The sequence below is a fragment of the Electrophorus electricus genome, chromosome 26 (assembly GCF_041902795.1).
Source record: "Electrophorus electricus isolate QZ-2024a chromosome 26, ASM4190279v1, whole genome shotgun sequence".
NCBI lineage: Eukaryota > Metazoa > Chordata > Actinopteri > Gymnotiformes > Gymnotidae > Electrophorus > Electrophorus electricus.
Genome location: NC_137522.1, coordinates 8,831,679 through 8,854,538, shown reverse-complemented (window position 1 = coordinate 8,854,538; position 22,860 = coordinate 8,831,679). Strand labels below are relative to the sequence as shown.

The following is a 22,860-nucleotide window of genomic DNA, read 5'->3' as shown; positions in this document are numbered from 1 at the left end:
AACGATGATAATTACAGCCTCCTCATTTTGTTTCTGTGCTTTTGGAGCGCGGGCCTGGCATAAACACACGGCCCTGCCTTAAAGCCAAGAAAAAAGGGGACAAAGAGAAAAGGCCGAATTCCTGGACCGTTGTGGAGGGCGAGAAGAGAGGTAACGACTTCGACGATCACGTTGACTATCAGACGGACAGTACAAGCAGAAAATCGGATTAATATAGAGGATTGCATGTTATAACATGGGCTTCTAAGTTCTTTTCAACTTTATTAAAAAGAACTCATTATCTTTTATTATCTTATATTCTCCCCTTCGTTAACTGACAGCTAGCTTACATCAACCTCTTGGAATTCAGGCACATTTCCCCACCTCAGAGACGCAGAGATGGCGTTTAGCATGTACAAATCGAAACTGGTTAACCGTCGGGCTTCGAAAACCCCATCGGGCATCTTTGTTAACCTGACGTGATCTGCAGTGGCCTATCGGCGCATACGCCAGGGCCCTGTCCACGCGGAGTGATTTCACCTGACGGCACGATAGGCGGGTCGGTCCTTCTCACGCGGCCTTTTGATTCCTCCAGATCCTCTCTGCAGCTCAAAGGACCGCTGCCCTCCCATGCCGCAAGACTCGCGGACTGAATAGAGCTCCCGCGGTGCCCTTTTAGCTCGGGAGTCCAGGTTCTTTAAAGGGTGTGGGAGGTCTATTATATCAAACACCTTACACCTGGTCATATTCATACCATTCATAGCTCCCATTGTTACCTACTCCATTTCGCATTGTGTTAGTAGACATGAGAGGTTAGCATTAGGGGAGGCACCTCTTTCATGTCAGTACCCACACAGTAGTGGAATTATAATTACTGTAAGTAGCAGTGTGTTGTAATGCTCTTTAATAAGCCCCTAATAATAACCTCTATTTACTTTTTGGAAGTTCTAGAGCAGTAGGGTTATATGCAGAGAAATGAGAGCGCTGCTCTGAGATTTGGTTCGGATCTCAGTGAATACCGCTGCACAGGGTGCTTTTACCAAACGTACATGCGGATCCAGGGTAAATGACTAGTTTATAGACGTACCATATATGTGTGGTAACTGCCATTGAATGCAGCAGTTCTTTACTAATAAACTGGCGTATTCAACACAAAGAGGAATGTAGTCCTTTTGGTTGGTGAATATATTATTACTCATGGGTATTTCTCTTTTTCTATAGTCAGTCAAAAGACAAGACCCTCCAGAGCTTTTAGAGAAAGCATGTATCATACCACCTATGAGCAGGACTATGGCTGCACTCTGGCATGTGCACCACTCACTACACCCCGCACAGCAAGAATGCAGCCATTGGCTAGTGACTGTATACTTCCTGTAGGCGTTGAGCAGTGTTTGGCGTATAACGTTGTGGTTTGCGTATGAACACAGAGGATCTCAGAAGATCAAATGGCTGAAAATAACATCATCTCCCTACAGACTCATTCCAAGGATTTAAATATATTAAATGTTCTATTTGCAAAAGGTTGAGTGGAAAAATGTTAGTGTGACTTAATAGAAACACATAATACAAAACATTATAGGATACAAGCTGTAAAATGCAGTCCTGTTGGATGATGTGTGGTGTGGTCACACACGTACACATGTTCATGGGAATGTCCTGTGGTCAGGTTGACCTGACCACTCTGCTTCCAGCAAGGCCTCTGTATGTACACTGTAGAGTGGGTATACACTGTAAATGTATGCATGTTACAGCCAAGTCCTGATCTCTTAGTTACCATAGGTAGTAGCATCAAAACGTTCAAAACATTTCCAGTTGTGTTCACAGATCCGAAAAAGACAACTTGGGTAAAAACTTGTTTTTCTCAAAACTGAAGGCACAAATGGTACAAAACAAAACAATTATGTTATTTGATTTTTCCCTATTATGTCAGAAAAGTCTGTAACTAAAAAAACTAGCTGAGGCTGGTATGCATTCTGGTCGAGCCTGTCTTCAGAAATCCTGACTGTCTACTACAGTTATGTAAAAACACAGTGTATATTACAACAGTGGGTTAAAAGAGACATTGCAAATGCTTAGTTTCTTTTCAGCAATAACATAAATATGGTATACACTCACCACTGCTTTATTTAAAATAAACCTACCTTGCACCTACACTCACTGGCCACTTCAGTAGGGGCACCTGTCTAATAGGTACATTTTATAGGTGTGTAATTATAAACTGTACCCCACATATTGCCCCTGGAAATCTTCATCACAAGCTGTTTCTTGACTGTGGGACGTTGAGCGGATATTATTTGAGTGGCAGGGCGTTCTCAATGCAGTAGTGACAGTGATGTAGTAATGGCATGGAAGTGGTTGTTGTGCTGATCTGAGTATCAGGCCGAATCAGGCAGTGTCACGGAGTTTATACATGTATCAGTGTCAGAGCTGCGCCGTGCAATTTGAAGGGGGGGGGGACCGAGACAAAAGATTTTTCTGAGCAGTGCAGCAATTGCGACTGTGCTGGATATGTTGTGACTATGCTCTATATGTTGAGAATGTGTATTCATGGTCTACAGAGTATCAGACATGTACAAAACATAATTACAGACATATCTTGTTCCTACATGAAAAGAATATTGATAAAGCTAATAATAACAAGTAATTAAATTGCATCTTTTGTTATTTTAAAAAAAACTGCCTTCTTCTGGATCACAATTTTGATATGAACTCACAACCACGATTTCAATAAAAAATTGATTAGTCATTCAGACCTGGTTGAAAATTATTTTGCATCCAAAAATGTCTAGCCAATTGCCGCTCCTTCAGACTGTTAGTGAAAATCTGGAGGTCTGCTAACACAAATGGTTAGGCCATTTCCAATAAAGCTAGTGGTGAGCATACAATTGCTTATGAACTATATTAGAAGCCTTGAAGAAGCTTCATTAAGCTTTAACCTAAGCAGGAAGGAGGAATAAGTTAAGATACTATATGACAATCTCAGAAGAAAACAATAATGACATTTTAAAAAATCCCCAACGAATGTACATATACAGCAGTAATGGTGAGAGGAGCCGCTATAATAATCTTCCAGACACTAGTGTTAAGGCAGAGGAGAGGCTATGGTTATGTGGGGAGCATTGGGAGGAAATGGGTGGAGGGGTGCCTCCGTCGGGCCTTATGGCCCCTCCTGGGCTTCCCCCGGCCGTTCAGAGACACAAACATCTGCCGCCCGTTGTGTCTCCAGCGCAGGGACGCGTACGTGTTATAGCCGTTCTCCTCGATCCGCTCTTTGAACTTGCAGCTTGGGTTATATCTTACCTATCACAAATGAGAAAGAAGCCTCAGGTCAAACAATGACGCCCACTTTCAGTTTCTTGAGGACATAAGTGTAAAGATGTCTGGGTCTGACATGCTTAGAAAATAAGGGCTCGAGCAGAATGGAACAGCATGCTGAAACTTTAGTGCGACAGCTTTATTGGCGAGTCTAGAAGGTCCTCAGGTTTATCACTTCAACCAGGATGATGCCACTCAGGCCAAAACACTAATAAAAATCTGCAAAGCACCTCTCATTATAATGACTGCTACCAGGATGGTTGAGTATGAGGCTCTAATCAGTAACTATTATGCATCTGTGTTCACCTCACCTTACTAAATCAAAACAATCTCACTTTTACCAGACTTAAAAAGACACTTGCCAAAACTGTAGTGATCTTTCGCTCCTCTGAAATGGATGGATGAGCCCTTATATGTCCAGAGGGAGGGGAGATAGGTTAAAGACAATACGCCCTGGTTCAGGTGTCTACAGAATCAGAGTTTTTAGCACTATCTGGCTGCTGGCAGTGAGATAAGATTGGATCCTGAGTGTGTTGTGATCAATGGTCACTCACTGGGTTGTGATTCGGATAAGAATGAAATCAGAGCATTCTTATGTTTTGACAGAATCTCATTCATCTTCTTGTATGCTTGAAGACGAGGGTTAAAAGGGGATGTCCGGAAGCCGTCTTATCACAATCGGACTAACTGATTGCCAGGTTGAGATTTCTCATAGGGTGGTTAAAGGGCTCAAGCAACACATAAAGGGCACCCTTGTTATTGTCTGGGGGCATGCACAAGCAGAACAGACACCAGGCAGGGGTCACTGCTGGGTCCTCATAAACCTCAATCAGCACGAACAAACTTAGTTAAACTGAGACACAGTCGGTCCCTGTCTGCTTAACACAGGTCTTAGCTGAGTGCAGTTTTCTCACTCTCTTTCTGTGTGGTGAGCTCATATTCCCTTCACTAACCTTCAGCCATTATGTTCACCTCCTGTGTTGACAATAACAGAGCTCAGCATAATTGCCAACCTTGAGACCTCAGAAACAGGGGAAATAGAGATTTTCCAGTTTCAGAGACTTTTTGCATTCTTGTGACTTTTTATGTAAGCCTTTGAAAATCAATATAGAGAAACAGCTCTCATCCCAATAAGTCAAACAAAGGATCAACCCAGTTTTCCGACTGAGACACTGAATGTGCCTTAATCAACTTGCTAGTCAGTTAGTCGTCTTCAGGCTGTAATAATGAAAAGGGAAAAAAATCTGAAAAGCAGTGAAAAAAGTAAATATGAAAAACAAATGACCCAAGCCTCAGGTGAGAGCCATATAAAAACAGTAGAGATGGTGAAGTTGACATGTGTTGAACCTACCCCTGCCTGGTTTGGATCAAAGTAAATTTGATTTTTACTTTCAGCCACAGAAGTGTTCATATTCCCAAGTGCACTGTACACTATGGTTCAAAGCAATTTGTAAATTCTCATGCAACGTGAATGCAGCTCTCATAAGTTGCCTCATAGGACAATCAGAGATGTACCTACCGATCCAAACAGTGTGCCTTTTTTGGACATGGCCAAGTACAGGCCGGTGCTGACAGATTTGATGGCGACAACTCCCACACTGACAGATCGGATTTCCATCAGACCTGGAGGAAAACAGTGAACAGAGGTGCGGAGTTAGAGAAGGGGAGTTTCCCCATCAAAAACTACTCTATCATTACCGATTAGAAAAACAGACATTCATATGTTCTGGGAATATTTCTTTCCCCATGACTAGAAAAAACACAGGTTAAACCAGAATAGTCCTTTCTGGAATGACTCTGAGGAGCTAAGCACAGCAGAGCTTTCCAGGCATGCATCTGCTTAAGTACCTCAAGCTGAGAGTTGCCACCTGCCTCGTACAGCAATAAACGCGAACTTAAGACTGAATATAAATAAAAAAGTTGGAATTATACTTCAGGCTTCTGACCATTTTTTTTGAAATGTTAACACATATACACTATTTATTTAGTTAGTTGTGACCACTTATGTAATTCAAACTATTTTCTTTTTAACTCAAACACAAGGTGTCAGTTTGGTTCCTGATGTGCCCATTTGGTGTGACCTGTAAACGGTAGCATTAAATATTTTCTCGTGTCTTTCATTTCTTCTGTGTAGACACGTATGATGCACAGATCATGTCTATGCTCACTGGTGTCTGAAACCGCTCTTATTCGAAACGAGGAGCCAGGCCATTGTTATGGCTATAGACCTGATATGCCACTAACCAGACATGCCTGTCCACATCCGACCCTGAATGGGATCTGATTGCTGTATGGGGTGTTCTGTTGAACCCTCACTTACAAAGGGACCCTGATGATAGTCTCTGATGTTATCTGTTCCGATCATCTCTGCTATTTACGAGGTGCATGACTTGGGATAGCATCCAAGGAAACATTTGGTCTCTCCTGCATGTCAGTGAGTGAAACTGACACAAACACATCAGCTGCTGGCAGTGGATTGTAAACACAGTCAAACATCGGAGTGCTCAGTGAGCTGTTGATCGAGCGCCAGCAGAGAAATGAAGGTAAAGCAGGAATCCAGCAGTGTTGCTGAACACATGTGCTGACGGTGGCCGAGGGAAGGCCTTGGAGTCTTTAACTTTGGAGAAAGTCATTCAGTAATTAGAACATATGAATCTTCTCAAAATGAAGCGCTCTATGTTCTGAACCAAACCTGCACATTTACTTGAGCCACATGATTTGATAGACATTTCATGGATATCAGACGCTCAGGAACATTGTATGTAACTAGATGTTTAGTTCATAGGATCCTTGTCTGGTTGCATACCAGGTCTCCATACCAGATGCCTTGAGTTCCTCAAGGACTACAGGTTACTGGAAGATTTTACTGTGGAACTGGATTTAGTGGAATCTGGCTGGTTGCAATGGTTCACAAAATGCTCGTCTGTCAACTAAAGGTCCTGGCTAACCTTAATGACCACCCACATAGTCAAGTTAGCAAGTGGTTGTAACAAAGCAAAGATGTTCTAGGGCTGTCCTTTCTGATGCATGCCGGATTATTTCGATCGACTCCTTAAAAAACGCCTCAGAGCCTTTGTTTAAAGCTGCTGACATTCTCAACTGTTCACCATGTATAATGGCAAAGGCATGACTTTTCTGGCATGGTCCACTCTGTACACAATCTCATCATCATCAAATAATTGTTCAACAACTAAGGAATCTGTGCTGCTGGAAGAGAAAAAGTAAATGACAGAAGAACAGGCTCTTGTTTGTATCTTTTTGCTAAGGCAAAGCCCTTTGCATGCAGGAATGCTACAAACATCACCATCAAACTTTAGAGGAACCTTTGTCAGAGAAGATGAGAAGATGCATTGACACTATGACCATGGGCAACATCGACTTACTTTATAGACGCTACGAGAACATTTTACCAATGAATCCCCACCGCATTTTATTAATTACACACTATATACCTGTTATTGACTAGAAACCAATCGCAGATGTCCTTCAAAAAGGATGGCTGACATCATATATTAACTCCAGGCAGTACTGTAATGCATGGGATTCACAGAAGGTTTAAAAATGTCAGTCACACATGTTCAGTAATGGGAGGTGTCCACTGACTCTTGTGTCAAATTTCTAATCTTAATGAGCTGCACCCCAGTGAAAGAAAAGCAGTCATCCAGTGTTGGTCTGCATGCCAGGTAAAACTGTTCTCCCCAGGAAGAGAACGAGAGTAAACAACCCGAGATGCTTTCTTCTTTCACCCGCACAGGTGGTGGGGCCGCCAGGCTGCGCAGGTACGCATCGACTGCTGCGACCCCCGTTTGTTGCCTCCAACCGGGGATGCCCGTGCACCGAGAGCCAGTGAAGTTTTCCCCACACACTTGCTCCCTTGGCGTGTTCACACATAAATTTCACGAGGGTGATAGGAGTATGCAAGCAGATTGTGAGCGCTGTCCACCCACCCCCATTATGTCCGAGGCTCACGGTGAGTTCATGAGCATTTTAACCCAAAATCTCTTTGTGGAGTAAACTCTCAGTTGAGGGTCTTTGGCTCGTTCAGAAAAAAACTCTGATTCTGGATGCTTGACCAAACACACATAAAGATAGTTTAGTGTCATATTAAACTTAATATCCTTTGAAACAGCCCTTGACTATTTTCAAAGCCAGTGGACGAGCAAGAGTTTAAAATAGCAAGTTAATTTTCCATTATGTTATCAATGTTATCATGCTTTCACAACTTGGAAGGATCCGCAAATCTAGTGAGGTTCAGAACTGCAACAAAAAAAGGTTTGTTCGGACACATAAGGAATGAGCTGGTTTACACATTGTAAAAAACAATTCTTACAAATTAAGACATTAAATGCTGATACAAAGGTCATCAGCTTTGTAAAAGTCCTGCAAGTGGGTGCTGTTTCAGATGTCACTTACTGACCATATAGGAAAGGATGACTGGGCCAACTTAAGCAAACATATTAAAATCTTCTTAGCATTATCGAGAGTACCAGTGATCTCTCCCAGTTAGGCTTTTCACTTATTTATATATTCCCAGTCCTGTAATGTTCCACATCTCCAATCACTAACTTAATCCTTAACATAACCCCATCTTAAACCAAGTTCCAAGAGCCAAATGAATTTAAGGAAGGAAGGAATGAACTGTAACTTCTCAAAGGAGGCGTTTTGTCAAAGTAATGCCAAATGATTTGTCAAGGTACTGCCAAAGATCATTCAAAGTCTTCCGTGTCAGCTCTTGAATGGAGATGAGCTTGCCCCAGGCAAACTCTTTTAACCTTTGCCATGTTTAGCCAAAACTGTCAATAAACTGCCGTAGCTACTACAAGCAAATCCTTGCTTGTATGTGCTTAGTCAACTGTGGACCAGCCATTTTCCAATCTTGTATGGGTTTTCTCAGAGGATGGAGCAAGTTCTTTTTGCTCAGTTGTTTTTATTCTTTCTGTATACTCTTTCAGACGTCTCCTTTAAGCCCCCTCCGCACTTTCCTTCTCTTTGGACGTGAGCCCATCATCAGATTATTCAGCCTTTTTTGACCTTGAAAAAAAAGCAGGGCCGAAAAGAGAACTCTCACCGAGTTTCTTTTGTCAAAATTATAGTTGGAAGAGGAGAAAAGTGGGGAGTGGGAGGTGGGTAGGGGGCTGTGGATGGTAGTAATAAGGTATTGGTAGTGGGGGGTTACGGGGTCAGCAGGGTCATAAAATTATGTTTCCTTCAGCTGGCCCTTTGCTCCCAATAGGCCTTTGTTACCTACCTGAGATCTGGAAGCCGACAAGGACTTATTAATGACCCAGCTTTTGTCACAAAGACCAAGGTTCCTCCCACCTCAGTTACAAGGGAAGGAGGGGGTAACCCAAGTGAAAGATTGGGCAGAGTTTCTCTAGCTTTTCCCAACTGCCTTCTTCTTCTTTTTTTTTTTTTCCTGGAGGTCTTTAATTTCTCAGGTCAGCCCCTCCAGCATCTCTGCCGGCCCTGCTCGCCCCCTCGGAAAAAAGCCTGGGAATCTCTGGGTTCCAACAGCGCCCTTGCTCTTGATTGACATACCTTTTCAATTATTTCACAGTTTGCTAAGAGAGGGCACTGTTGTTTTTTTTTTTTTTTTTCTTCTACTCGTTCTCTTTCTCTTTTATACGTCCCTTTCAAAACACGAGCTTTTCATGTTGGGTTCCTCACTGCTGGGCCTAATGGCCGTGACCAGGGCCTTTGATCTGATGTGCTTCTGTGGAGGTGCACCCGAGCAGGCCTCTGTCTCGGCCTGTGTGTGGCGAGCTCTTACACCATAAAAGGCTACACCAGCCCCTGCTGCTCCGAACAGCTTGGTGCCGACCCGTGAGAGCTACTGTTTCGGGGTATGCGGGACCTCGAGAACCTGACGCTGGAGACCATGCTTTCAACACTCACGCACTGTGGGCAGGTTCACGCCTTCAGGTGTTTTTTGTAGTTCACATGTCATAAATGCCATCATAAATAGGTCTCTTGTTGTCTTGTTAACTGCCTGGCAATAGAGCGCAAATAATTTCCTGTTACCAGCACAAACTTGTACATTATCGATGGTTTTTGACAAAGGAAATTAAATATAAAATAGTGAAAGATTGTGATGGGGTATTATGGATTATAGAAGATGGTTGCAGACAACAGAAACTTCTAGATTTTCCTGATTCAATTCTACATTTCTGTTTGTGTAGAGGTGGGTTTTTTTTTTTCATTTCTACTTGTGACCACGAAAGACTTCACACACGTGGAGATGAGTGTTGAAGGAAAAACACAGCCCAGTAACAAACACGTCCTTACTGCACATATGCTGTGTACTGTCAGGTATACAGGTATATCTCCGAGCTGCGATCATGTCAGCAGTCCTCCGGTAAACTGATAGCATGATGATGTGTATGGCTGAGACAGAGCTGCAGCGACACATCAAAGGAAATGACACTGAACGAGCCAATGGGAATCTAAAATGACAAGCCGCAATTCTGAGGATGTTCTCACATGGTTTGTCACGCATTGGCAAACAAAACATATGAGGTAATGTTACCCACGCTTTCAGAAAATCTAATCAGGAAGTCATTTTTTAAGGATAGCTAAAATTCATTTGGAGTTATGCTGTTTCTCCAGCCTCCTGATTCAGATTTCAAATGTGGGACTTGCTTCATATGTTTTAAATCAGGAAATACGATTCCTTAGCCATAAGCTTGTGTATTATTTCACGTATACAGATTCAGAACCTCCTATTTTTTTTGCCTTATTCTTTTGTTGAGACCGAGTTCCACGTTGTTAAATACTGTCAGATGTCCTTGACTTTATGTTGGAATACTGAGATCTGAAATGTAGGAGCTCTTTAACAAGCTTGCAAGTAGCTGTGCGGGTGTTCCAGAGAGTGACTCCACAAAGCCAGCCGTGCAGCTCTGTACAACAGACTGCAATACCAGAAATGCATCAAAACTATTAAATCTCTGAAGACAGGATAGAGGTATTACTCCCACCCAAAGGTTATGAGACATGTCACAAACCAACGCGCACGCGCACACACACACACACACACACACACACACACACACACACACACACACACACACACACACACACACACACAGAGGCAACACTGTGTTGATTTGATTGCCATGCCATGGTGTGACCTGCTCGGTTACAATGTTTTCCGGCTGGCTTCTTTACCTTGGTCTTATTATCCACACACATTTCAACATCCTAGTTTAACTTGAGGCTGCATGGCCTGTATTCAAGCTGCTTGGCTTGCACTCATATCCTTCAAACGAGGTGTGACTCACCACTCAGAATGACTCTCATGTCTAATTTAACACCTGACACCCCACAGCAGTAATAAACATAACTTCGCAAAATGAAAGAGCTTGTAATTTATCGAGCCTTAGCTGTTTTTAGAAGCTGACCAAGAATAATGGCGAAGAAGAGACGTCTGGGGAAGAAGGAACTCTCTCTGTGCGTGCTTGTGTGTGCCGGACAGTTTATTCGAGCAGGACCTACGGGCGCTCGTATTTACTATAGAGACACAGAACAGGGCTGCGTGCAGAGGAGTTCCCTCGCATTATGCGCTGATCCTGTCAAACAGGGCGCAGAGAGAAAAGGAAGAGAAGAGAAGAGCAGAGCCTGCGGAGGAGAGGAGGAAGAAAGGATATGGACTGATTTCTCTCTGTCCCGTCTCCTCACCGTCTCGGGGTGAGGCGGGGGCACGGGATATGGACGCACCGATGCCGATAACACTGTGACTTCCAGCCTATTCACTGCCACATTTTCATTTGCCACTTTGTTTTCATACTAACTATACTTAAGAGGCAACACGGCTCATTTAGATTCACGCGTTTATTAATGAGTTTAAATGCAATGCCCACACGACGCATCAGCTTCAGTTGTTTAATTCTATTTACTAATGTCCTTCAAAGGCGTGGCACGAAGATTGTGTCATTGTAACAAAGTTCAGAACAGTGCAAGGCACTGCGGGATGGAGAATGCCAAACACGTTCAGATATAATAGTCCAGATATGCTGCAAAGAGTCCTGGCCACTGCCCGTAGACTGTAGCCAGTGCTTTTATTTGGGGGGAATCTACAACTCACATATGGCAGCTTATTCAATCATCATTGCTCAAAAAACACAAACATTTTGGACGATGTCATACTCAGTAAAGTTTAACAGCTTAGCCAAGCATTCACTGTCCTACCTAATAAATGTTCCTGGGCTATAATATGAAACACCTGTGTGGCTCTCAGTCTGGCTTTTTCTCCTGGTGCTTCATCATGTTACAATATAATAAAATATATGTCAGCTTCACTCAAGCTGTCCGGACAGAAGAAGGAAAGGAATATTCCCGGCACAGAGGAGTTCTGGTCTTCAAACTATATTTAACTTACATAACTTTGTTCAAAGTTGAACATCAATTTTCCCATCTCTGTATCTGCCACTGCGTTCTTTACATAAATGTATCCCAACGCGCAGTGGGGTTGTAACTGTCAGCGATCGCTTTCACATATAACGCAGCTCGTTTCCAAAATGACACCGTGCATGCGTCGTTAGGCTGGTAATTAGGGCAGGGTCGGCTGTGGTGCTGTGTGTGCGGATGAAAGCCCTTTCTCACACTGCCTCGTCCAACTTGCACACTTGATGTTCCCTCACACACAATCCGGCGCTTGTATGGTTCTAGGGGCCGGCCCTGGGCCCCGCTCCCCCTTTCATGGGCTGCTGAATGCAATCTCTGGGGAATAGCCAGGTCTTTCAAAGGCCATTAGTGCCAGCAACAGGTATCCTGTTACCCCCCACATGCACGGAGACTGGCCAGGTGAGAGGCAGAGGCCAGGAGTCAGGAGAACAGGGGTCAGCCAGGGACAAAGAGGACCCTGGACCCCTCCATTCAGCTGTGCTTTTTCCTCCCTGCCTTGTCTAGTCAGGCCTCTCTCATTCACCCAATCAATTCCTCTAAATGTTTTTTTTTTAAGTCACATAGAAGAAAAGAGATGACCACATTTGCCCTAGTTAGGCTCAAGTGTGTGAAACCATAATCCAGCTCATAATAATACCAGACGTGAGCGATGTCAAGGGTTTAGGAGCAACCTTCTCTAAACGCAAAGCACAGCTATATCTGTGTTTAGTAAGAGAAACGCTAAAAAATCTCAGGCAAATGTTCTTCGGTCCCTTCTCTCACAGCTGAACCCTTTTCTAGCCAGTGGAAGACGGAGTAGAGGAAGTCATTCAGTCAATTACTGGGCCAGATAAAGAGGTCACTTAGGGAGTCAGTGGTCTCAAGGTCAGAGGTCCGCATGATAGCATCATCCCATCAGACATGCGCGCTCGGTCTGACTTGCATACTCTTAACAGATCCCTGCAGTTGGCTTTCAACTGGGCACTTCCACAACTATGGATTAAAAGCGTGGACTTAGAAACCACAGTAGTTGATCTTCAGCAAATCTGACTTGTCCTTGGTGTAAACCGATTACAAGGATGGTAATCTTATCAGGGCCTCGAAACTGAACCACAGTGACAAAGTCCACACTCATATTAATCACGGAGGATAAGCTTTGATTCAACTAAGCCTGAGGAAATGAGTGGTAATAAGTCTCACCGAATGCATCCATTTTAAAAAAGTGCGTAGTTTCGCATTTACCTGTTGTACCTTCAAAAGCACAACTGTCTTCAACTTTCTACATCAATAATAGATTATTGAATCCCTTCCTTAGCCAACTAGGGACTTACTCAACCCATTAATTAACAAAGCTCCATCACAGAACTGACCAATAATCACCCACCCTCAAAGATCAGAGCACTAGAGGTCTAGTGCTAGTTCTCCCCTGAGACCTCACGAGGTACTGGCACAGCTTGCCTGCTCCTGTGTCGTTCTCAGTGGTTTGTGTGTGTGTGTGTGTGTGGGGGGGGTGTCTTTTCTTTAATCAGACACAAAAGGAGCAGCATGGCCTATAAACTATGCATCACTTCCTAAGCGAACAAGCCCACAGGCAGTGTGACTCACAGGCTTTGCTTCGTCTACCGCAGATCTATCATAAGACACAGGAACAAGGCTGAGCTCACCGCACACTTAATTACACCGAGCCCTGGAAACAGATTTAGAGGACGCGGGTTTGTTTATGGTTTCTTCTCTCTCGTTTTTTTTTTTCCACTGCCCATATGGAAAAGCCTGTAGTGTTCATTTGAAAAAGGTTCTATCCTATAACAGATTAGCATAAATTTGCATCGGCGTAGATTAGGTCACTCGCACTCCTCTTATTTTCCCCAAGATTGTAAACAACTGTGCAGCCATTCACAGGTAAAGGGCTGGTGCACGGAGGTCCAGGAAGTTCTACTCGGCTGATCTGACGAAGGACAGCTTCTGATGCCCCGGCTAGACCAGCTAGCCCGGGGGGGGGGTTGGATAGATATGTTGCAACAGTGCAATCAGCAGGGAAAAAGGCCACAACTTTCCCCCCATTCTCTAGTGGGGCGTGGGCATGGATGCTCAGATGATGGCAGGAAAAAGAAGACTGCTTTGGGGAAGCACAGTTCATTTAGCGTGGCTGTGGGGAACTGCGATTCTGCCATTACATTTATTAAAACAACTCTTGTGTTGTGTTATTTACAGTCTGTATGAAACCAAGCAGAAGGCCACAAGGCGAAGCTTCACCCAGACTAGACATTGATGTAGAAAACAAGATTTGATCAATTACACAGACCTGGAATTACACAAAACAAGTATATAACTTATCATATTAATCATAGGTGAGTAATCCACCTATCTTTTCTGAGAAGTCATTATGGAGAGGTTGGTATTTGAGGAGAAGTGCATCAGTCAAACATTATCAAAACATCACTCCTGTGACCGGCTCTGAGTTTTCAGAGGAACTGCTTTAGTGTGGCGCAGCAGATATGCTGATAAGACCTTGACTACTAGTCTACATAACCCTTCCAGTTGTGCTGACGATCGGTGGGGTTTCAGGGGCTGCACTCTTACACGGAAGATAATGTCGCTGTTTTGTGCACATGTGACTCAGGAGGTTATTTTCAGTAGGCAAAGTGTTTACAGAAAAAGATCTAGCAAGTTCTAGCGAGCGTGTGGAGATAAGGTTGCAGATAGCACTGGCTGCCCAACCCTAGTTTCTGACTTCTGTGAATACGTTCTCATAATGTTCACTATGGGAAAATTGATAACCTTTTGTCAAGTTGTTTATGAAAATGAATGAATGACAGATAAATGGGAGAGACAGCTGGGCAAAGATCTAAACATGTTTGCAACTATAAACAAGACACTCCCTTCCCATGGATCGAGTTTTATTTTGTCGCTAAGGAAACAGAATGAACTCACATGTCTGAAATATGAAGAGCAATAACCATTTATATATATATATATATAGGTTGTCATAGCACAAATGTGTTTGTAATCACTCATGTAAAGCATCATACGATGGATGAATGGATCGAACATCTGGGTCTTTAACTACATTTGTCAATTCAGGTGAGTGTAGACGTTTATGCTTACAACATATGTAATTTGCCTGATGCCTGTGGCATATATGGGACAGAGCAGGAGCAAGGTGAGTGAAAAACACGTCTTATGTAACGTCTGGACGACTGACAAGATGTGGCCACACGGGCGCCCACGTTTTCTTTTCTGCGCACTTGTCCATAAAGCCATATCTCCACGGCGTAGGGAGCAGTCCAGGAGCTCGGCCAGAGCTGGAGAGTGCAGGGGAGGGTCTGGGTTTGTCAGCTGTGACCCAGCCTCATTTTATTGCTCCCTCTCGCTCCTTTTTACAGCCCAATCAACTGCGTATCTGTAATCCTGGGAGACGTGTGAGCATTTCAGCCGTGGGTGTGGTCTTTTCTTATTATCGTTTCGGCCCTCGGAGATCTGCGAGGTCAGGTTTGGTCACGGTTTGCAATGAGACACTGACTTGGTTTCAATGGGGCCATTTTGTTATTTGGAGTTATTCAGTTACTGATGTATCAGCATGATCACACAGGGCCTGCGCTCCTGAGCTTGGATTAAGCTTCTCAAACACTGATACTCTCCACTTCCTGTTCGGTTGGTGACTTGTGGACCGTGAGGCTCTCACACATATTAGAGGCCAACAAAACGAGAGTCCACACTAGTCCAGCCCTCTTTCCTTAGAAGCCTTCGTTAAACCGTCAGTTCAAATGGGACACAATATTCTTAGCTACAAGACCATTCTGTGCAGCTGGTTTAGAAACCCACATCTATCAAATCAGAGGGACCCCCAGTAGTCCACTGAGATCAGTGCCTAAAACAGCTTCCAAATGTACCACACAATCTGGACTGATTCTGGTTTTAATAATAAAAAAAAAAGGTCAGTTAAGAACTCCTAAAATTCCCTCAGAGTGTTCTATAGAGTTGCTGCCCAGTTCTTCATGCCTGGCACAGAGAGGCTGAGACTGCCTGCCTGCCTGCCTGCCTGCATCCTCTCATTTAAGCCCTTAGAGCTTAACTGGGTTTCCTTTGGCTGGTGTTATGAAGTCTAGCTATGGGTTCCCAACCGATCTAATTAACACTTGCTTTACAGCCCTTCCCCCCAAAAAGTAATTATAATAATAACAGAGCTAATGGTTTTTCATTGAATTGGAAAAAAAAAAAAAAGGTTTGGGTTCAGTCTCGGCCAGTGGCTTGTACCAGAATGGAACATTGATTGGCAAAGTATGGAAGTGCAACTCTGGAAGTGGTATTATTTATCATAGCGTGTAGGCTCATTGCTATAAATGTGTAATGGCCATGCAATGTACTGGGCATATAAATATGAAAATAGATTACATTTATTATCATGCTGTTAATCATATCATTAGTCTCGGCCTATTAACAGATACTTTAGTAGAATATAACAACAACTTGTCTAACACAGATCTGGCATCTATATGAGATGATCGGATTCCTAAACGCCCTTGATACTGCGTGTGACGACTTCCAAGGAAGCCATTACTTGCAAAGAGAGCATGGTGTATTAAGTCTGTGATTTAAGTACTCAGGATGTCAAGCAGGAGAAAAAGTCAGACTCAGTAAACCTACTGATGAACCCAGCAAAACCGAGCACAGAGCCAAAGCCAGACTGGAGCGGTTAGCTGCTAATTGCTACACTTCTTTTTTCTTTCTGCACCCATTCATGGTATCAAACACCGCTGTTGGACATCGCAGAGGTTAAACTAATTCAAGCACCACTACTGCCTCGCTTGGCACCCACAGCTCCCAGGGTTTGTGTGTGTGTGTGTGTGTGTCTTTCAGTTTTTGTCCTCGTGTATTAGTGCCAGGAACAGCTGGCATGACATGAACTTTCTGTATGTTCCCACCTTCGGGTCAGGCGTCCCTGTTGGGAAGAATGAATATTCCAGGCTTGGTGTGATTTTTTCCATCTCTGTGACTCCACCTCCAACTCCACCTTGCAGCGTCTTTGGGCTGAAGCTAAGCAGCATAGCCAAACTTCACAGAGGTGTCCGGAGTTTACACTGCTCCCGCAAACAGCACCCAGATCTCCACCAGACTCTCGGGGTCCACACTCTTCACTAAAGTAAAACAGGTTTCTCCTTAACCGTGCACCATGTTTGTCTCAGGCAGGGCACACTCTCATGCCTGGGCTCACATACATGTATCAATCCAGACGTAAGACCGGCTACAAAAGCAAGACTAGCAATGAAACTTCCCGCATTGCTAAAGGTAATTTGTTACTGGTTTCTCACGAGGGCAGATTCAGAAGCTCAGACCGCAGTTCATTCTGGCAATACCATTTCTTCACAGCCAATACTGATATCAAACTTCAGGCATCATTCAGTACGGGGTACCAGCCCCTGGCTAAACCAGTGCTTTCCAGTGCAGCCTCTGTGAGCCGTACCCCTGCCAGTACTAACTTTCCTGACAGTATGCATTTGAACACTACATCACTTCGACTATCATCACTGCCATTTCCATGGTGAATTCACGAGTGCGGAAACCTAAGACATGCTTTGTTAAGGAACATATAGTGCCAGCAAGTCAGTTCTGGCCTGTTAAAACACATTCTTTCAGAAGACAGGATTCATTTGACACAGGAGGATTAAGTGATGAATATGACTTCTATATACATTCATTTTCACCTCCGCTGACTCCTAGCCATCCTATATGCCAGCCCCAGCCGTACACAGTCTTCCCTCTGTAGCTCCTCTGTGCCTCCTTAGACTCACGCGCTCTCTCTTTTGAAATGTGTTTTAAATAATTCCACAATATATTCAGAACGGGTGGGTGATTTTCTTCCTGCGCCTGCGATCCAAGCTCAACACGCCCGTGAAATCACAGCGAGGGAAACAGGCAGCGCGTAGAGCAAGATGCAGGAGCGTGAGGGAAAACTTGGTCAACGAGACACAAGCCCCTGGAAATACAGCTGAAAAGGGAGAGAGAGAGAGAGAGAGAGAGAGAGAGAGAGAGAGAATGAAACACCGAGAGGCACGGCTCTGGCAAACAGCAAGGTGGCCATATTTTAAAACAAGTGACTTTTTTTCGATTATGCCTGGGCCATGACTTTATTTCCCCAGGGGTGTGCAGTGTCACTGCCTGGACCCAAATCAAGCATTTGAAGTCTTCAGCCACACCCGGCCAAAGCTTCAACAGTGTGTCCTTTTAAAGTCCCATTTCAGGGGGAAAAAGATCTTGTAAGCTGCTCCTGCCTGCCAGCAATATTTCATAAGTACCTGTGACATGAAAAATGAAAAAGAAAACAACTTTGGGTAAGCAAAATCTTCCAACTGGACCGCTGTTGGAGAACGGACAGAAACATTGGCAGTTAAGATACTGTTTTTTCCATAACGGAACTATTCCATCCGTCAAATGACTGCATTCTAGCTGTTTAAACAGCAACTTCTCTGACACTGACCCTTCACATCAGATATTTTAAGTTTCTTGATCTTTTTTAAATGTTTTTTTTTTCCCCACTGCCGATACTCCCGATTTCATTCCAGATTATGTTAATTATTAGTAGGATACTTATTAAACCATGACTCCTCGTTGTTTTTTAGATCCGGACTCCGCGTTATCACAGACACAATGGTTTGCCCATTTGCGTGCGCAAGCTGTCCGTCATCCTGGAACAGCAGCTTTCCCTTTAGTGTAACTGATCGGTTTCACACTAATTTGAATGTCAAACCTTCAAGCGCCAGCAGCCATTCAGTGCTGGGAATAAGATGGAGGACTCATTGCCAAGACTTGTTGTTCAAAAGAAGTGAATGAAATTTGCTCAGGAGTTATTTGCACAATTATGCAAGAGATTTCTTGAGTCAGTGTACTCTCTTTAATCTGGCCTAAAGCAGCGCTTTTCTGAAAGCAGCACGCCATCAAATAAAGCTGTGCTAATACCAGGACACCTGGACCAAAGGAAGCTTCAGCTCGTCACGCTGAGATTCTCTCCAGTAGAGTCTGTCAGCAATGGCTGAGACAAGCCTTGCGGCCCAACACAGCATACGCACAAAAACCTTCTCTAGGTCCCTCTTATTCCTATCCTCCCACCCCCTCGCTCATCCCCTTCTGCTTTCAGCCCTTCTCTCTCTCTCTCTCTCTCTCTCTCTCCCTGTTGAACTGGCGTGCCCGTATCCACCCTCGGGAGCCCCAGCCCTGTCGTGATTGATACAATATTTTCCAACCCCAATTAGCTGCGGGTCGGTTGACTGGTTCCAGCTGTTTTTGCACCTGAGCGGTCAGGAGCAGGCTCTGGAAACTGTGAGCAGGACAGTTGAAGGCTGGGACCCAGCGTGGGTTGACAGGGGTAGGGCCCACGCCAGGGGCACCAGGACGTGAACAGGCCGCGAGACAGGGGACCGTATTCAGTGTGTATGAAGATGCGTGTGGGAGATTACGTTAATCCACTGGCTCAGTCATGGACATTGCAATAAAATGCACCATGCAAAGTGCTTTGCATTATCAATAAGGATCAGATGTTCCCAAACAATTTGAGCTGGGCATACAAATTTCATTTTACTCAGTTCTGATTTAGTGTGTATGTTGATTTATGTGTGTTGCATTTTGATTGACCTTCTCTTCTCGCCGTTTCTGACAGTAAAGCTATAATTGACATGTTATGCTAGGAAACATACATGTTGTTCTTTTAACTGCACCAACGAAGACTGCATAAGCATTACGCAAGGTGTGTTATATCATAGTGAGGGAGACCCTCACTTTCAAAATTCTGGGGCAGGAAATGAGAGTACGGTGTCTTAATTTGGGAGGACTGCGCTACTTCTCCTAGTCCTGCTCGCTCCCAGCATTGGGCAGAGTTGACGGAGCCCAGGAAACTAGAAAACAGAAACTACAGCCAAATTCCACAGTTATAAAGAGCAGTGCCTGGCTATCGCATCACAGGGCTGGGTACAAAAATCACAGCCCGGGGAGCTTAAGACAGCCAGATGCGTGTATTACAAAACCTATCAAATAGTCCACTGCTGTGGTTATTATCTGTTTATTATCTGATAATGATTTTGATTTACTGCATTTTGGCCAAACAACAAATGCTGGTCACAGTATTTGTAGCCTCCATCTAAACACTGTTGTGTATGTTTTCCGTCATTTATACCAAGTGCTATTAAATGGGCTGCAAACCCAAAGACCAGAACTTTGTTCCCATTTGAAGCAATGGGTTGTAAAGGATGACTCACAGTGATCACGAAAAGAGCACTCAGCTACGCAAATGCAGCACCGAACAGGACAAGATCAAACCCTAAATGACAAGTGTCAGTCTCAGGGATGTTAAAAGCCAAGGCTTTAGAATCAAAGACTGACCACCGCTGACCTCTTGCCACAGGAGGTCATGGCGTAAATCACCAGACCCTGAGAGATAAGGAAGGCAGTGTTGCGGGTGAGTGCAGAGCTGTGAGGAGCATAGGAGCCCGTTGACAGCACGCGCATTTGGCTGATTTATTACCGTCAGTTCTGCGGAAAAGCTGCCGTCTCACCTGCTGTTTCATGACTCGAAATTATTTTATGTCTGTTGAGTTTCTTCCTCCTAAAAGATTACAATCAGCTCCAAAAATCCTAAAATATTAGTTATATAGCAATGCAAAAGTGCTAAAATATGCTATATAGTACTATATATTGTATTGTATTCTCTTTCATCATATTATCTTTTACATTAAGTGATCTTTCCTTATCTTTCCTAGTCTGCACCATTGTAAACAAAGGTCTTGATGTTCCCTTGAGGTGATTTTTTTTTAGTTCACATTTATTCGCAGGGCTTTCCAGAGTCTGATGTCGCCCCTTCAACCCAAATAGAAGCTAAATCTGATGGATAAAAAAAGAAAAAAAAAAATCAGAGGAATCCCTGAGTGATAAAGGAGCCATAAAAAAGAGTATCAGATAAGAGGAGTCAAAAGGCAAGACTACCACACCCATCCCAGACACACACAAAAGGGACATTTCTCAGCTGCCTACTCACTGTCAGGGTAGTTTTTTCTCCGGGTGCCATCCACCTTGCCTGTCTTGTCGATGCAGAGGAAGAATTTGTTAGCGGAGTAGAGGCGTCGCAACCGCACGTCGCCCTCTAGGTGGTTGTAGCTGCGCGCGTGGCGCTCCAGAGTCCACGAGCAGTTTGTGCTCCGCGCCAGCGCACGGAGGGGGTCATGGCCCGGCCCGGCCGGGCAACCCCCGAGGGCGGCACCGGCCAGGAGAAGCAAGGATAGGCACGCCAGGCAGAGGGCAGGGGGGCGGCGCCGGAGGGGCCGCCCGAGATGGGCCGTGCCGGCAGAGGTAAGGTTGGAGCGCAGACCAGCGTCCGCTGCCATCCATCCGCACATGGTGGGTCAGACTCCCGAGGTGCACGCGGCACAGCAGGCGGTCTGCATGATGGGGCTCCCCGTCGGCCAGCCCAGTACCTGCAGCCCAGACGCACAGCGGCTGCCTTCAGTGGGGACCATCCAGGAACAGCAGGGAGACCACACAAAACTCCCACCCCAGAACGATGCCAGTCACTGCTCACGGGCGCGAGGCGGATTCCAGGCTCTGGGCGCCTGTGTGTCCTTCTCCACTTTGCTGCGGCCGGTGCCACTCGTCACAGGGGCGATGCGGTGCTCCGTAATTCCATCTCCACGGAAGGTTCCGGCTCTCCTCGGGTCGCTCAGGCAGAACTTGTCTCTGCTGCAGCGCAAGTGTCCTGCGCGAGGGCTGCACCTTGCGGGAGGCTCTCAGGTGCGGCCGCCTGGCCCGCGTCTGTGCGCGAGCTGAGTGGATTGTGTGTGGATGTCTGTGCGTGTGTGCGTGTGTGTGTGTCTGAAAGAACGAGGGAGTGAGAGTGGGAAGAAAGAGAGAGGGAGTGAGAGAGAGGAAGAAGGAAAGTGAAAAACAGCAGCGAGAGCACGTCTGCGTGACTGAACGAGGCGGGATGGTTGTAAATAGGTCTCCCCTCTCTGTGCCCTGTCGTCTGACTCGCACTTTGGTGGGGTGGCTCACTCTTCCCCTGCATTTTATCCTGGGCAGGGCTTGTATCTAGGGGACTAGTATAAATGGGTGGGGCTAGGATTGTTCATAACCACTTCAGACGAACGACCCTCTGTCGTTCCCCTAAGGAAACTCGAGTTGTGGTGTCAGTGTCGTGTTATGCAAATCCAAACAACATCCTGAAATGGTTTCTCCTCACATCACCATTTTAGCAGAGGTATCAGGTTGTAGGTCTCCTTAATCTTGATTTCATCTGCTTTATCTTCAGATCTACTACACCTTCAGAAAAAAAGCAGAACCATTAAGAATGTCAATCATGATTGAGCAAGGATCTGATATTTGGGTTTATGCAATCATTTTGCTATGCATGAACAACAGTAATATTTTATAATACTATTACAGACTGACTGGGCTTACCTCTGTGGAGTCTCTTCATACAACACAGAGAGAGAGCTACAGATTGGTAGATAAAATATTAAGTCATTACATTTTTACACACTGTTATTGTTCATTTCCTACTCATTCGTCTGCATGAGCCTGTCCTCTTAAGGAGTGCTTACAACCCTTTAAAAGGCTCCTGGTTTCAATGATGTGTGCAACCCAGAGGTGTGTCTGTGGGGGGGGGGGGGGGGTCTTAGGAGGTGTGTTTCACTGCGAGAGGGGCCACCATCAGTTCACACTCTCCAGCTCATTAACAACATCTCCCAGAAGCAAACTGGTGCTTGAACTTCCCCCATAAAAAGCAGCTTGTGGAGACGGCAGTCTGGAGTTCCTCAACTCCCTCGACCCCCACCCCCACCCCACCTGGCCCCCGCGCTACCCCTGAGCCAACCTGTGCATGTTGGCCTTTCGACTTCCTGGTGCTCTGCTTCATAGATCCTCTTTAGTCCTCTTCACTCCAGTAGCTTTGGCCCTTCACCCTCAGTTAAACACCCTACAAAAGTCTTCACTCGCCGCTAAAAGCAATGGGACAGAAAAACGATAGCAACCGCCACGCTTGGACTGAATAGTTTACACAGGAGCACAGAGGCAGGACAGGACGGAGCTTTGTTAGCACTGAACTAAACTGTTAACACTGGCCTCAAAAGTGAAGGATGTGCGATAGTTTTTAGCACAGCTGAGTGATTACACACAACCTATGTAATTGGCCAAGGACGATGCAGTTTT

The 22,860-nt window shown here is 44.9% G+C and overlaps 1 protein-coding gene across 1 annotated transcript; it reads right to left on the bottom strand.

Annotated features, from left to right (window-relative positions):
• Window positions 1-1,474: 1,474 nt before the first annotated feature.
• fgf22 (fibroblast growth factor 22) lies at window positions 1,475-21,684 on the bottom strand. Its single transcript, XM_027008185.3, has 3 exons — window positions 20,696-21,684; window positions 4,814-4,917; window positions 1,475-3,279 (listed from the first exon to the last, which is right to left on the bottom strand). The coding sequence occupies exons 1-3, from the start codon at window positions 21,051-21,053 to the stop codon at window positions 3,085-3,087; spliced, it is 657 nt and encodes a 218-aa protein (XP_026863986.1). The 5' UTR covers window positions 21,054-21,684; the 3' UTR covers window positions 1,475-3,084.
• Between the last annotated feature and the right edge of the window lie 1,176 nt (window positions 21,685-22,860).